General features: G+C 49.0%; 2 protein-coding genes across 3 annotated transcripts in view; one reads left to right on the top strand and one right to left on the bottom strand.

Annotated features, from left to right (window-relative positions):
* PPIL6 (peptidylprolyl isomerase like 6) overlaps nucleotides 1-2815 on the bottom strand; it is a 277079-nt gene extending 274264 nt beyond the window's left edge. Inside the window, exon 1 of one of the 2 annotated variants that reach the window (XM_086926671.1) lies at nucleotides 2625-2815. In XM_086926671.1, coding sequence (XP_086782797.1) covers nucleotides 2625-2738 — 114 coding nt within the window. In that variant the 5' untranslated portion in view covers nucleotides 2739-2815. The remainder of the gene's footprint in view (nucleotides 1-2624) is intronic. The other variant, XM_086926672.1, reaches the window with a different exon arrangement.
* A 475-nt stretch (nucleotides 2816-3290) lies between these two features.
* The window catches only part of ZBTB24 (zinc finger and BTB domain containing 24), a 163783-nt gene continuing 150781 nt past the window's right edge, over nucleotides 3291-16292 (top strand). The window contains exon 1 of the mRNA XM_086926670.1: nucleotides 3291-3477. The gene's annotated coding sequence lies outside the window, so the exon portion shown is untranslated. The remainder of the gene's footprint in view (nucleotides 3478-16292) is intronic.

Here is a 16292-nt window from a genome sequence, read left to right as displayed (position 1 = left end):
ACCTCCACAAGATCTCGGTCAGAGCAGAATACCTCTCAGACGATCTCAACTCCATCGCAGACTAGCATTCTCATTACCTACTGGACTCCAGCAATTGGAAGCTTCTTCTATCCATCTTTCAATCTCGGTTTCAAAAATGGGGCCCTTTGCAAGTCAACCTCTTCGCCTCTTGCCTTAATTCCCAACTTCCTCACTTCTTCAGTTGGCGTCCAGACCCCCTGGCTCTTGCCACAGACGCCTTCCCTCCTTTTATCATGATCAACAGAGTCCTTGCCCAGTCCAGACACCAACTAGCCTCTCTGGTGTTAGTAGTCCCCTTCTGGCAATCACAGATTTGGTTCCTGTCTCTTCTGGAGATGGCTGTGGACTTTCCTGTTCTCCTTCCCTCATACAACAATCTTTTGCTAGAGCCCTTGAGTCAGCCAGACAACCTCATTCTGAACAACTATTTGACTCTGTCCGCTTGAAAGATTTCAGGTCTAACAACCCTGACCTCCTCATTTCGCAAGAAGCTTCTCACTTCATTAGCAGAGCCTGGGCTCCAGGTACAACAAAAGCTTACAAATCAGTGTGGTCTTTAAGGACAAGCTGGTGTGTGGGAAAACATATCAAACCCTTTTCAGCACTTTTAACCGACATTTTCAATTTTCTTGCTTCTGAAGCCAGTTCAGGTAAGTTTTACAGAACAGTTAACCTGTGCAGATTGGCGATTTCCCTTCATCATAATATTGTTGAGGGTAAACCAGTGGGTGAACACCCCCTAGTTTGTCGTCTCCTACGAGGTGTAAAGTTTTCCAAACCTCCTTTAGCAAAGTACTCTAAATTATGGGACGTGATTTTGGTTCAGCCCAACTTACTATGCTGTTGTGCTTGGTTTCTATCAAATGTGTTTCTGATGTCAAAGCTATGGATGTTTCCTCTCGCCAATTTACCCCTTCTGAGGTGATGTTTCACATTAACAAACGTACAAAACTAATTTGAATTCAGTTTTTTATCCTTATTTTCCTTCTTAGCCTAAATTATGTGTAGGTCAATGCCTCAATTTAATTTTACAGAGTTTTATATAGCGCAAACTTGCCCCGAAGGTATCGGGTTTCAGAGCGCTTTACATAGCACCAGTTGCTTTACATGAGGACACATTCATTTTTTTTGTTAGGAACGTGTATGAAGGTGTATGAACAACGGACCTCTGATCTCAGAACGTCCTCCCATTCCCAACTCCTCATTTTCCATAAACCTGCTTCCACTGCCACTTTAGCCCGTTGGGTTCGTTGGGTTATGTCCCTTGTCGTATTGATGTTTCCGTCTTCGGTGCCCATTCTACCAGGGGAGCCATGGACTCCAAAGCTTTTTCGGCAGGCTCCGGATTGGAGGACATTCTGAGATGGGCTGATTGGTCCATTGACAATGTGTTTCATGTTTTATTGTAAACCTATTATTACTGCTGCTTCTTTGGTTGTTGATATGCTTTGAACAAGCTTAATAGGAGCCTCCGGTCTTGACATAAAATGTGGATTGTCCTAGTTATTTATGACGGAAAGTCTTAACTTTATTTAAGACACAGAGGCGAGTATTATCCCACCACAACACATTTTAATATGTGTTCTTCTCTCTCCCTTTAGTGACTCAGCTCTACCACCAACTTCTTCCTGACCGGGGCAATCGCCGGCATAAGGTTTCTGATCTGCAACGCCCTGTTCCAGCGTCCAACTCTGATCCTCCAATCCCAGTTCCAGGTTCAAGAATGACTTTATTGGACTTTTGTCAAGAGTTTTCTGTTTGGACTCAAGCCTTTGGTATTGTTCTCTCAATGTTCCCTTTGTTTATGGACAGTATCTAGCCTGCTCGCCGAAGAAAAGAAGGCTGCTCGCAGTCAGGGCAAGCATTATATATGGGTCTGCCCGTTCATTGGTTGTTATTGTTGGATTCCACGTTTCCCCATTGGCCAATTGGTCACTTCGCCTTCTGGGAACTGTAGTTTTTACTGTTTATCTTGGCTGCTATTGAATAAAGCAGGATTAGAAAAGCATTGGTGTCGCCTGTGTCGTTAATAACATTAAAACTTTCCGTCATAAATTACTAGGAAAATCTACATTTTAATAGGCATTGCTCTAATGTTCTTAAAATAATCTGTATGTCATGTATTGTGGGCATTCTGGAATGTGGGAAGAGGTTTGGGGCAGTTGAGAAGGTTTCATCTGAACGGTCCTGCATTTTTATTGTGAAATAAACTTATCGTTTTTTATGTATACTTTGACTCCAGGTGTTCATTATTGGATACCCTGACTCTAAAAATATTGTACATGTATCTTAATCAAGAACGGAGCATTGTACTTATTTTACAACTGAGCGCGGTGGTGCTACAGCCCTCCAGAATTTTGCAGGGCATATTGAAATACCATAACTATTAACCAGCACTTGCTGAAGTGAACCAGCACGCTTGCATTTCACATATATGTGAGGCAGTCTGGAATGTGTTACTGAGGGGTAGGTTATACAGTAATGCAAATTTGTTTGGAGGAGAGATTTTGCGTGGGGTCCATTTGGAGATGCTAAGCAGAGGACAGGCACACAACTTCCCAGTGTAGAGCTTCAGCCGCATCTCGAGCGTTCCCCGCTCTTACCTGCGCAGCGCACATGGCAGTCTGAAATTCTGGCTCCCGTTGGAGCCCCACCACGTGCACGTTCAATGGCTCTGTAAAAGGGGCTACAGGAGGGCATACTCGCGCACAATACATAGTGTACCCAGGGTCCGATTGCTTGTCTCCAGCGAGTCTGCCAGGGTCGCGCGTCAACAAACTCGAAGATTCACCATAGCAACACACGACGCCATGCCCGGTGTATGAAAATACGTCACCACAGTGCTCCAACCAGGTTAAGGGAATAGTAAATTCCGACAACGACACATAATGCTCTAGCTAGCCGGTACTAAATACTATTAACGAACAAATGGACGAATCAAAATTGAAAAGGAGGAATTTCGGACAGGGACAAAGACTCGAAGAAGGGAATGCAAATATTCTACATCTGGAAGTAAAAAAAAGACTCAAAACGAAACCCTAATCGTCTCTTTACCTTCCCTGCCTGCTTCCTGTTGAAACGTACAAGTATTCTCCTGATAAAGTGTATTGCGCCTCTGCAGACTAGTGCCGATACTTTATAGTATCATTACCAAGATGGCCGGTTCTTTCGACAGAAAGGACACTTTTCTTCTTAGCACCGGTCAGCGTTGGTAGTCTCTTTTTTGTTTCCTCAGCCCCCATTAACCACCGTCTCTCTTTAGTTTCCACGACTTAAGTTGTGTTATTGTGTGTTTTTTCCACCACACGAGTCTAAGTGGCCTCCTGCCGTATGGCTGGCGAGTATTTTCTGTTTTTGCGTTTCTTTCTGTTCGATCTCCCAAGGTCTTACACTAGGGAGTAGTCAAAAGTAGGGGTATGTGACTGTTGAACTTCTGCCAGCAGAGAGTGACAGAAGGTGGGTGCACTTTGTTCCATATTTACTTTGATATAGAACCAATAATGTTTTGTAATTACACTAGCAGGGGGCTGGCCTAATCCATTTACATTGACACCATGTCATGCATGACCATGAAATAGGAGTACAACTGTTTCCTGTCCTGGCATTTCATTGCAAATCGATTTTGGGGGTTGTAGTTGTGCAAAGGTAGGTAGTGTAACAAGACTACAGGATCTGTATAAAAATTTGAGGACAGACCTGTTCTTACTAAATTCATAAACATAGTCTTTTTTTCAGCGAGATCAACAGAAATGCAAAGGCACATGACAACATATGTATTCCACAGCTGTGTAACTGCTCAGACTTTGTCTTTTACGTTGCATTATCCTTACTACATTTTAAATCACAAAGTGATTTTAGATAGCAAATTGTAAGATTTAAATTTTTCGCATTTGAGTTTTCTCTAAATTATTGTGAACAGTTCTTCCACAGTGTGCAGTTTGAACACATTTGATTTTCCCTCCTTTACTTCTCTAATTCTCACGCTTGACTCCTTTTCTTTTGCACATTTATACATGAAAAATTAAAGGAACTGCATTGGAAAATATATATATATATATATATATATATATATATATATATATATATATATATATAAGTAATATAGAAGATGATGGGGTGGCATTGGGACGGAGGAAACCATATCCTAGTTTCATGTTGAGTGACGCTAATGTGCTCCACTGTACAGTGATAAGCTATGTGGACATCGACTGCTTTCATAAGAATTGTAACCTATGCAATATGTACGTTACTCGTTACAAACAAAGGAATTTCTGGTCCGACAAAATGTAAAATTCACTTGTGACACTGTGTCCCTATTTTCAGCATGCTTGATATTTTCAGTATGCTTGCATTCTTCGGTATGCTTGCTATCACTTCATTAAACCGGTCTTTGCTCAGATAGAGCCCTAGGAGGAAACACATTTGACATTCAGGCTGCTGATAGTCAACAAAGAGAGAAGCAACAGGGGGTCCCGTTTATATTCACAGGCCAGTTGCTACCTCTCGCAGTGCCTACCTCTGAACAGAAACATTTCTGTTGTTCGGAGCCGGCATGACATGGCCAATTTGAATTTATGCTATGTATATCAGAAAAGCAAAAGTACACGTTCCAGCATGTATAACGCAATTAGCTAAATTACCTTGACTGGGCGGAAGGCATCAGACGCGGCACAGGGCCCCCTCGCAGTTATGATGTGTTTGCTACCATTTTACAGTGCGTTGTTTGCTTGTCTATCCTCCGAATTTTTTTGTCGGTGCATCCACTTTGCTACTCTCTTTTTTTAGGTTTCGCCTATTATCCTTCGCTTGCGAATGTAATAGGCGAAAATTCAAGTGCTCCATTCGTCTCGTCAAACCACTGCGGTTTTTCCACAGTGCATGTGAGTCACCTGACCACAAAAGCGGGTCATGTGACCACACAAGCAGGCGCATCTCCCTAATCCGCCTGCATTCCCGCCCCCCCACCAGGCTCTCCCGCCCCCATTCGGCTTCCCTCCGCGCATCTGCCTGCCACACTTCTCCCCTCGCTCGCATTCCCGCCCCCCCACCAGGCTCTCCCGCCCCCATCCGGCTTCCCTTGTTTAAAAAAGAAACCGGATCGTGATTGCACATTAGTATGTCGGAGGGAAGGTTATTGCTGGATTATACAATATTCTCTTAGCTTATATTGCTTGTAACCATGAAGCTTTCCTTACTAGCATGCTGAAGCTTCAGTTATTCCATGTGCATGGTACGGGCTATTAGTTCTACTTGTGTCCTTTCGGGAGACCGCATGCAGCCCCTCCGTGTGTTTCCCATTCGTCGGGGAAAACTGCCCTCATTTCTGTTATGGCAGTTGCGATCCGTCTCTGAATGCAACTTCTGCTGTTGTCGTTCGGGTGTTTCTTTTACTTCCTAGTGAATCACATGTGCGGTTTCAGCCTATCACCTTGCTGGCCGGATATATCTTGATCCTTGTGATGTTCTTTTTGTTTCCGGACGTGTCCTTATTCTTGGCCTGACTTCCGGTGTTTCCATGGCGGCGTATACATGGTAACTTGTTATTCGCCGATTCTGGTATGATTTCTTATGCTCGCTACTTATGGTCCGCATTTATACATTTCGTTAGTGCTTTATTTTGCTCTGAAGGGATTGCACCTAAATGGATGGTGATACGTGGTACCTGCTGTTCAAGCACAGAGTTTGCTTATTTTCATTCCGTTTCGTGGATGTTATAAAAACTTTACTTTTTCAACATATTTGTTCTAATGGGTGTCCTTTGTTTGTCAAAATGTGCTTTGCTTTGGGTCTTCTATACAGTCGCTGCATTTCAACTATTCTTTATTGAGGCAAGGGCATTGTCCTATTTACACGAACTGTTCTCAAGAAATTTTTTTTTTGTCTCAGCAGTTTCGGATCAACTCCATTTGATGCCCTATTGGCTGCTGAATTAGCCATTTATACACTGTGCATTATTTTTGAGATTTCATTAAGTCCGTTATCAGTAGTGCCCAATATCAGAATGTATTTAGCTTCAAAGTTAGACAAAGCTATTTCTATTGCATGACCATTTATGTGCTTCAGCACTGTTCATTTTAGATTTTGAGGAGTGTGGTTCTTTTCTAGGCAATGTTTTACCCTCGGTGCCTGCCACACTTCTCCTCCCCTCGCTCGCATTCCCGCCCCCCCACCAGGCTCTTCCGCCCCCATCCGGCTTCCCTTGTTTAGTCAGCCTCAGATAAGACGCAGCACTGCTGCTTTTCTTTTTGCCTGGGAACATTGCCTCTAAATGACCACACAAAAAAAAAGAGTTTGAATCATTGAACAGAGCCGCTGGCCCCACCGTGGGGGCTTTTTCTCTCGTCTTGAGAACAGGCCCTGCACAGCTCCAGATGCTTCCCGTCTGCTGCCTGTATTCAATGCACTTCCTCCCACAGACAGCACCCACCCCTGGCTCCCTCCTCCCCTCAGCCAACCACCACTGGGGCCTTTCTGTTCCGTGGAAATAATCTTTTATTGCCCAGTTGTTCGGAAGTGACCTTCTGCCCTTGATTGGATAGCACCAGGCTCTATCGGCAGATTGCTTTTGAGCTGGCAGTTGCTTTTTGTGGTTGCTGATCCGGTGTCAGGGCAGCACAAAGGCGGGCTTTGCCAAATTTTAGAGCAGCGAAGGCCTCATGCGGGTTCGCAGAGGGCGGGGAGGAGTCGTGTCGTATAACTGGACCTTTCTGTCGCCCCAAATTAATTGTGGAAATGCCCCTCTTCCGTCCACACCTACCTCCCTCTTAAAACCCGCAGAAAGAAACGAGAGCACACGTCAGCAAGTGAGGAACCTGCTTGCAGAGCGCGCGGGTTATCTTTGACACTAGTAGAAAAAAAAACAGGTCACAGTTTTCTGTTTAGTTATCAGTGCTTGGGTCATTTGGGGTTTCCCGTTTGGCATTCATTTATTACATGTTCCAAAAACATTCTTGACGCAAGTAGCATGCTACTCAAGAATTCAATATTAGTGGTTGGTTAATCTAGTGATTATTGTGTTTTTTTTTTGCTTAATGGGTTATTCAATCCATTCTCAACGCGGAGGTTGGGGCCTGCTGTTTTTCGCATGCTTGCAGGAATCCAAGTACGCCTAGGGCAAGCAGCATAGATATTAAAGGGCCATTGAGCCTCTGGTTATGTCCATGGAACAGGCACCAGCACAGTTTTTTTTTTTTTTTCAAAACCGTATTTATTGAGAGTTCAAGCAAGTATCAATACAGCTCTCCACAATCAGGAGGATACTGTCAACAGTATGCAGGTAATGGCATGACAATGAACCCAGAGTTTTAGGAGACAAACCCCATCCCACCCCTGCCCCACCCATCCCCAAAAATACCCCCCAACACCCTTCCCCAACTACCCACCCCTTATCCCACCCTAGCCCAGTGCACGTGTTCACAGAGTAGCAACATTAGATTGAAAGCAATGTAGGTGTCGGCCAACAACCTAAGGTACAGGGTCCACATCAGGAGGAAGTGCATCATCAATGTCAATTGGGGGGTCAAGGGTAAGCCCCCTGTAGTCCGCCCACCGTTTCCAAATTTTGTAGTGCTTTCGGGGACACCCCCTGGCTTCAAAGTTCCATCCCCATGAGAAAGTCCAATCCCGCCTTCCATGCGCCGAGTGGGGGGGCACGTTCACTTTTCCAGGCCTGAGCCAGATCTCGCTTGGCCACCACTAGCCCCAGTAGCAAAAGATGTCGCTTGTATATGTTGCCCCCAACATTCTCCAGGACATGGAGGAGGCCCAGTCTATGGGTACGGGGAAGGTCCCACCCCAACACCTCCGATAGGCAGTCCCAGACCCCAGCCCAGAATCTGGTCAATCCCCCACAAGACCACACTGTGTGGAAGAGCGTCCCCCTTTCAGTTCCACACCTCAGGCACTCCGGAGCGGCTATAAGGCCCGCCCGCCACAATCGTTCCCTAGTATAGTATGCCCTGTGAAGGTATTTGAATTGAATAAATCTAAGACGGACGGCTATAGCAGCCCCACGGGGGGATTCAAGGGCCTCACGCCAGTCATCCTCATCCAAGGGGCCAACATCCGTCTCCCAGGAGGCCTTCAATGTTAAGAGGGAAGGGGAGCAGTGCGTAACCAGGGAGCGGTATATCTGAGAGACCTTCTTGTCGCCCAGGTCCCCCATAAAGAGTTTCGCTTCAATGGGACTAAAGTCAGGGAGTTGATCTAACCCTACCAGGCTAGGGCCGAGGGCATGGCGGAACTGGAGGTACCGGAAGAATTGGGACTTAGGCATATTGAATTCAGAGCTAAGATCCTGAAAGGACTTAAGTGTAGTTCCAGTGAGGACATGACCAAGGGACGGAATCCCGATCGCGTCCCAGCCGCCAAACCCGGACAGGGACGCCAGCGCCGGAAGCAAACCATTATGCCATAACGGAGTCTCAGCGGTCAGCCTGCCCCACCAACCCATACGGCGCAAAGCTTGCCGCCAGATCGCGAAGACTACTTGGGTGACCCTCGGCAGCGTCCTCCTCCGTCTGGCGGAGTACAGTAAGGTATGGAGCGTGGCACCCCCCATTAGAGAGTGCTCCAATGCATAAGCCGGATCGCTACGGTCTCCATACCACCACTCGTTGAGCACCAGAAGGTGGGAGGCCTGGTAATAGGACAGAAGATCCGTGGACGCCAAGCCGCCGCAGTATGTAGAGAGAAAGCATGTACGCAGTGCCACCCTGGAGGCCTCCCCGGCCCACAAAAACCGGCCCAGCACTGAATTGACACGTCGGAACCACTGCGGGTCTATTCTAAATGGATGATTCTGCAGTTGATAGAGAAGCCGTGGCAGGGCAACCATCTTGAATATGGCCGATCTGCCATAAATATTGAGAGGCATGCGCGTCCAAGTCTTGACATCCATCTGAACTCTATCCCACACTGGCTGCACGTTTCGGTCCCACGCCACCGTAGCCGAGGCCGAGAGGAAGACGCCCAAATATTTCATGCCATCGACTGCCACCTGAAGGGTCGCGGCCCACGGGCACGTCACCGATTCACCCCCCAACACCCACAGGGTCGACTTGCGTGGATTAAGAAAAAGCCCCGACGCTTCACCAAACTCCCGCATCATATCTAGTATGCGAGGGCCCGTGCGATGCAAATCAGTCATAAAGAAGAGGACATCGTCCGCATACAAGGCTATGCGATCCGAGTGGTCCGCCCCCCATACAAAGCCCCGATAAAGTGCATCCCGGCGCACTCGAGCGGCCAGGGGCTCCATGGCCAGCGCAAAAAGGTACGGGGAGAGGGGACACCCCTGACGAGTGCCCCTGGCAATGGGGAACCGCTCGGAAATCGCCCCAGAGACACGCACCGAGGCAGTTATGTCCGTATAAAGCAATTTCACATAGGAGATGAACACCGGCCCCAGATTGAGAAGTGGCAGAAGGGCAAAGAGATAGGTCCAGCTAACCGAATCAAAAGCACTATCAATGTCAGCAAGCAACAGCGCAGCCCGATCCCCGGTCGCCCCCACTGCGTCTATCGCGGCCTGCGCGCGCCGAATGTTGTGTCTCGTCGCCTGGTGCGGCATAAAGCCCGCCTGGTCCGGGTGGACAAGGTCCGTGATATGTGGAAGTAGGCGGTTCGTCAGCGCTTTGGCCAGGAGCTTGGCTTCAAAATTGATGAGGGATATGGGACGATAGGACTCGTGACGGTCGGGGGGTCTGCCCGGCTTTTGGAAGACCACAATTTCAGCTTGACGCCAGTCGGGGGCAGGCTGCCACGCTCCTGCGCCAGTTCCAACGCCTGCCTGTAATGTGGCCCAAGTTGCAAGTGGAATTTCCTATAGAATTCGCTGGGGAATCCGCTCGGTCCCGGTGCCTTACCCACATTAAGTTGACCCAGCGCGTCACCTAGTTCCTCAGCCGTCAGGGGGAGATCTAAGGCATCTCGTACCTCATCCGAGACTGCATGGGGAGGGACATCCGCGAGGAACCCCTCAATGTCTTCGGGGGAAAGGCTCTCCCGAGAGGCGTACTGTTGCGCATAATAGCGCACAAAGCTCGCCGCGAGGATCGCAGGGTCTGTTATCACCGCTCCTACTTCGTCTGTAAGCCCCGGCAAGGTGATCGGCTGCAGAGTCTGCTGACAAAGCCTGTGGAGCATGGTGCAGGACTTGTCTCCCCACTGGTACACCCTACTACGCGTGGCCAACCACGCCTGGCGAGCCTCATCCAGCAAGGTCGAGGAATAAGACTGCTGTGCTTGTAGGAGCAGTCGCAGTGTCCTGTCATCACCCACTCCCCTGTATCGTGCCTCAGGCACCTCCACCCGCTCCGCCGCCATAACAATATTTTCCTGCCGAGTCCGGCGAGCAGAAGCGCACCAGGCAATGTCAACTCTCCTCAAGGCAGGCTTCATAGCCTCCCAAACCGTCACCGCATCCACCCCCTCCGTGAGGTTGTCCTGCCAGTAGTGGGCAATCGCACTGCGCATATGTTGGGAGTAGGCCGGTCGCTGTAGATGCCACGAGGACATCCGCCACCGGAACGGTTGGCGTGCCTTACATAGGTCAATCTGAACTGCTACAGGGGAGTGATCGGACAGCCCGCGAGGCCGGATGGCCGCCCCCTTCACCCTGTCAAGGAAGGCCCCGTCACGAACACACAATCCAAGCGTGAGAGGGAGCCATGCACTGCAGAAACATACGTGTACTCCCGCTTCCCAGCATGCAGATGCCTCCACACGTCCACCCATCCCAGTCCATCAATCATGGCATTCAACCGTGTAGGCGAGGCCACAGCCGCGACCCCTCGCCCCCTCTGCCTGTCCAAATTCATGTCTACCACATCATTCCAGTCACCTCCAATCACCGCCAGGGAATGGGGAAGCTCAGACCACAAGGCAAACAGTTTCTCCGCTAGGGACCACTGCAGCGGGGGAGGGGCATAAACACTGCCAAACACCACCGGCTCCACGCCAATCCTCCCCTGCACAAACACAAACCAACCCTGAGGATCGAGCCAGTGATGCTCATGAGTATAAGACAACCGCCTGTGGACAAGAATGGCCACCCCCCTCGAGCCCCTTGTAAACCCGGCATGAAACACTTGGTGGAAGCCAAACCGCTGCAGACTCAATGCTTTAGTACCCAACATGTGTGTTTCCTGAAGGAGGAGCACATCCACCAAATCCCTTTTTGCCCAGCGAAGCACAGCCCCCGTTTGATCTTGTCCAGGAGCCCCCGGACATTCCAGCTCAGAATCCGCATAGAGGTACTAGGAAGTACCGGTCGTGGGGCATCAGCCATTGTCACGATGGGCAAATCTCTGCGACCCCCGGAACCCGACCCAGATCCCCAACACCCCAATTGCAAATATCATACGAACCAAGTGCACCCCACATAAAACGGCCCGACCCCCACCACCCCCCTCGAACAGCCCCAACCCCCAAGCAACCAAACACCCCAGCCCCCCCCCCACCCCTATACCTCAGAGAACAGTGAAGTATCTGTCGCGGCATGCGGTGCTTCAGGCCCAAAACATAGCGCCCAAAGCCAGCCATACCAATGGATCCCAACTAGTCCCCCCACTAACCAACAGGGCGCGCCCCTAGAACCACCCCCCAACCCCAAAATGAGGAGGCAGCCCATAAATCGTGCCCCGAACCCCCATCCCACAAGCATCAGGTCCATAAGCAAGGCACCATATATATATATATACTATCCCGCGAGGGCCCCATACACTTGCCAAAACATAAGTCTATACTGCACCAGTCAGTGTCCGTTCCACCATCCAAGTTCTGGCTGCCGCAATGTACAGCCACAGATCAAAGGCAATCGGTAGACGTCCATATCGTACGATGATCAGGATTCCTTGCCAGATTGGTCCGTGTCGGGCTGTGTGTCCCCCAAAAGGGGGTCTCGGACAAGGACCTCCGTCGCGAGCGGGACTTGCGATGACGTTTTCCTTTACCGGGCGGGTCGCTCCGGTCTTGAGACGAGCTGCGCGAGGGCCCGGAATGCAACCCTGGCTGGACGTTTGGTCGGAGCCTGACCGTCTCGTCGGTCCACCTGAAGACGGCCTCTAGCGAGTCGAAAAAATGAGTCTTAGAATTGAAGATCACCCGGAGGCGGGCCGGGTGAAGCAGCGAATACTGGATTTTTAGGCCACGCAGCTTGGCCTTCGCCGCCAGGAATGAGTGTCGCTGCTGCTGGACCAGCTTGGTATAGTCCGGGAAGATCATAATCTTATGGTTGTCGTACAGCAAGGTGTCTTTGAGCCGCGCTTCCCGGAGTATGGCGTCCCTGTTGTGGAAGTTCAGGATTTTGGCGATGATCTGGCGAGGCCGCTCCCCAGCCGGTGGTTTCTGCGCCAGGGCTCTGTGTGCGCGCTCCACTGCAGCGCAACAGGGTGTTCGGGGGGGAGCCAGCCCTCCAACCATCGTGTCAGGAATGCATCCATGGGCCCTTTCTCACAATCCTCCGGAAAGCCGACAAAACGCAGATTATTCCGTCGCGCCCGCCCCTCTGCATCTTCCACGCGAAGCGCCAGGCCCTTCTGAATCCTCTCCATGTCCGCAACTTTCTTCTTAAGGGCGCCAACATCTCCTTCCACTTCTGTGACCCTGGTCTCTGTTTCGGTGATGCGGGCGACCGCGTTGCGGAGATCTTGACGCAGCAGCATCACATTGGCACCGACCACGCCAATCTTTGCATCCAACATGTCGCGGGACTGCGTAATGGCCGCCATCAATGCCGCGTTGTCCGGCCCGGCGCTCTGACCTCCTCCGGCTGTCCCGGCACCTCCTCCAGGGCCAGTGAACTTATCGATGGTCCCCTGCTTGGTTGCGGTCGTGCCACCCCCGCCTCTAGTCATGGCTCCGGCAGAGGCAGTAAGGCGACACACACCCGTACAGGGGTTCGCACAGCTAGAATGTCCACCACTCAGGCCCAGGCCAGGGTGTTCGGATCACACCAGGCCGCGTGGCACCCACCTGCCACCAGCACGCCAAGTTACAAGCAGGCACCCGGGCAGCGCCGCTCCGCCAAGGCGCAGTTGTTGCCAATCTCGGGCCCAGAGTCAAGGCCGCCGATGCGGCCCAGCCAGTCCGCCTACTCCAGCCGGCGGGGCGCCGTCGACTCCGCAAGCACCTCGCTCCCGGCAGACAAGTAGATACTGGGCGACCTCCGGATCCGTGCATTCGTCTCGCAAGGTCGCTACTCCGCAGGATGTATCAGCGGCAGGGTGCACCGTCTCCTCTCTTCTGGCGACCCAGCTTCAGCCACAGGGGCTCAGCCGCCTGCAGTCCGCCCGGCGCCTAGAGCCGGCCGGCGGGCGGGACAAAAATTGAGGTCCCGGCTCACCACGCGGCGAGTAGGCCCGGCAGGCACCGCCACCAAATGCCGTTCCAAACGCGGTCCGGGGCCCCAGCGACCACACCAACGGGCACCCCCGGTCTCCAGCAGCCACCTCCACAACAGCAGATTGAGTAAAGGGTTCAGGGCCAGGATAATTAAGCGGATAAATATCGGGCCGGCAGGAGCTCTACAGAGCCGCGTCTGCCATCTTCGCACTCGAAGCCACGCCCCTTATTTATTTTATTTTAGTTTTTTTTTTTTATTGCACGAACCTGGCCCAAGGGATTCAGAAAACTTTAGGAGGGTACACGAAGAAGAATATAGATAACAATCAACATAATAAAAAGATAGATACGCAAACAAGCACTGGCGTTGCCAATAGGTTTCGCATTTGGAAAGTTGGAGCTATTGGTTTTGTAAATTACATTTTATATTTATATATCGTTATTGGCATTGTCAATAACAATATATAAATATAAAATGTCATTTACAAAACCAATAGCTCCAACTTTCCAAATGCGAAACCTATTGGCAACGCCAGTGCTTGTTTCTTTGACCACACACTCCTCTTATGGTCCACTTTCTTCAAAATTTCTCTGTCTTGTACCTAAACAGTTGGAAATGTTTATAACTACTCTTCCGACTGGCGTTGTGTGATCTCGTTGTTAAGTTTATGACTTTGGAATAAAGGAGAACTGGGTTTGAAGTCTGGCATTTACTCAACCAGATTGTGATCGTCCTGTGCCTCGGTTTCATTATCTATTTAAAAAACTCAAAGTTTTGTAAAGTAGATGCATTCGCTTTATGCACAGTACGGTATAATGTATGTGTTCACTAATATTATAATGCAACTGTCCCCTTCGCAGCCTAATGTCAGGTGGACCGCCCTAACTGTTCTATACATAGTCTTTACAGCTACAATAATTAACATTCCATATGAGACAACTGACAATCCTGTATTTGTCATTATATTATGTGTAATACTTGTGCTGTGTGTCACAGACATGTCCTTTCTCTCTCCTTCTCCTAAAGGGTAATCTCGTTTGGTGGACAGGGCATAATTCCAACTCTTTGTAATTGTTGTCTCTGATAGAGAACTCTTCCTTCCGGTAACTAACCTATTGTAAGGCAAGATGCTAAATCCGTTAATGCAGATCCATGGAAAAGTGATCTCGTTACCTGCTTTGTCTTTTCACATACACTGAACGCTTTAAATTGATGGTATCCAGATCATGTTGCTTCCCTGTAGGAAGGCCCAGTTGCCATAATAGATATTTAGAATGAAAACAGAGCGGGTACCAGCTTTCCAGGCTGAAAGAAGCCTTCTTCAGTTAAGACTAGATGCTCCACTCACTATTGGTTATATACACTGCAAAGAAGAGTCCAGGCCTCTTTCCAGTCAACAAGAAATAGCACATACAATGTAGAGATAGGCGAGCCACTGAAAGCTCGAGCAAGGCTCGTACCTGAAACCTGGCTCTGGCTCAGCTCGAGGTCTTGTTGAAATCTCAAGCCTATAACAAGCAGAGATTTCTTGTGGGTTCTGCGGGTTTCCTCCCTGTACCCTGTATGTGGGGTCGGGTCCAGAGATGTCGTCTTTGCAACTGGGGAACCTGGGCCCAGATATATCATACTTTCATGCACCACAGTGCAGCAAGCCACCTTGAAAGGACAGGAATGTGCCATATTCAACATCATATGGCGCCTTCTTGTCCTTCCCTTGCGTGTGCAGTTTTGTCTGCCCGGTTCCAATGCAGGTATCTTTGCATCATGGTGCAAGGGTGCCTGCGTTGCAGGCAGGTTTTTTTTTATACATGGAGGGACATCTCCTGTACAAAAACAGTCCTCAGAGGGAGTTACGTCATTCTGGGTGTGCTGCAGAATGCAGTGCACGTACAAGGATTACAAAATGAGGAGAAATAAAGATATTTCTCCTTGTTATGCCTCCTCTAGGGAGGTGTAGCATTTTGTCGCATTCCCAGGTCTACCAATAATGGTAATTCTGGGAATGTACCAAAATCTATTGGTGAATGCATGGAAACACCCACGCTCCACCAATGGAATGCCTCCCTGTGGGAGATTAATGCAAGGCACCAACTTGCTCTGCCTTGCGTTACTCCAGATTTATCAAGCCATGCTCGGCCACGCAAGGTGGCCTTGTTTGGCTTGATAAATCTGACTTTAGTATTGTTGCCCTTGCGCCCCCTTGCGTGGCGCAAGGGCGATGCAACACTAGGATAAATATGGGCCCTTGTTCAAGTCTCGGCATCAACTCGACATCCTGTGATTCTGGACAAATCACTTCATCTTCCAATCCCTATAAACAATGAATGGTGACATTCTGTAATGTAATGGATGCTCATGTAAAGCGATCCAATGCCTTTGGGTCGAGTTTGTGCTATATATAAACTGCACAAAAGTGTAAAAGTGTACAAAGAGATGAAAACAAAGCCTTAATATAACAAAAGGCAAATATACACCAATTTGCTTGCTGATTTTGTACAAATGGAACTGGAACATTTGGATAAATCCTGGCTTCCCCCTTTAATTGTGTAATTTAAGCAAATATTTTTGTTGTAGTTTGCTTGTGCTTGTTATGTCCTACATGTGGAATCTGACGGATGTCATATTCCCCATGTCTTTGTAATTGAATTGGGATTCCATTCTGGTCAGTTGACCGCTGGCTAGGATGAGATAGGGTCATAGCTAGCTGCCAAGGTTTCAGATTGCTATGTGTGACATTTTAATAATTTTAGAGTAATTATGAGTGACATTTCAATGACTATGAGTGACACTGTCTCGTGAGCAAAATTAAGCAATGAAGAGGAGGGAAACAATAATATCAGAAATTGCACACATTTGAGGAACGAGAAACTAAGTTAACTGCTGCAAAACGTAAGAAATATAAACAACTTCCATTGATCAGACTCTA

Source organism: Lissotriton vulgaris, chromosome 6 (genome assembly GCF_964263255.1).
Source record: "Lissotriton vulgaris chromosome 6, aLisVul1.2, whole genome shotgun sequence".
In the NCBI taxonomy this organism is placed as follows: domain Eukaryota; kingdom Metazoa; phylum Chordata; class Amphibia; order Caudata; family Salamandridae; genus Lissotriton; species Lissotriton vulgaris.
The sequence above is the reverse complement of the archived record's forward strand: the minus strand, read 5'-3'. Positions and strand labels throughout refer to the sequence as shown.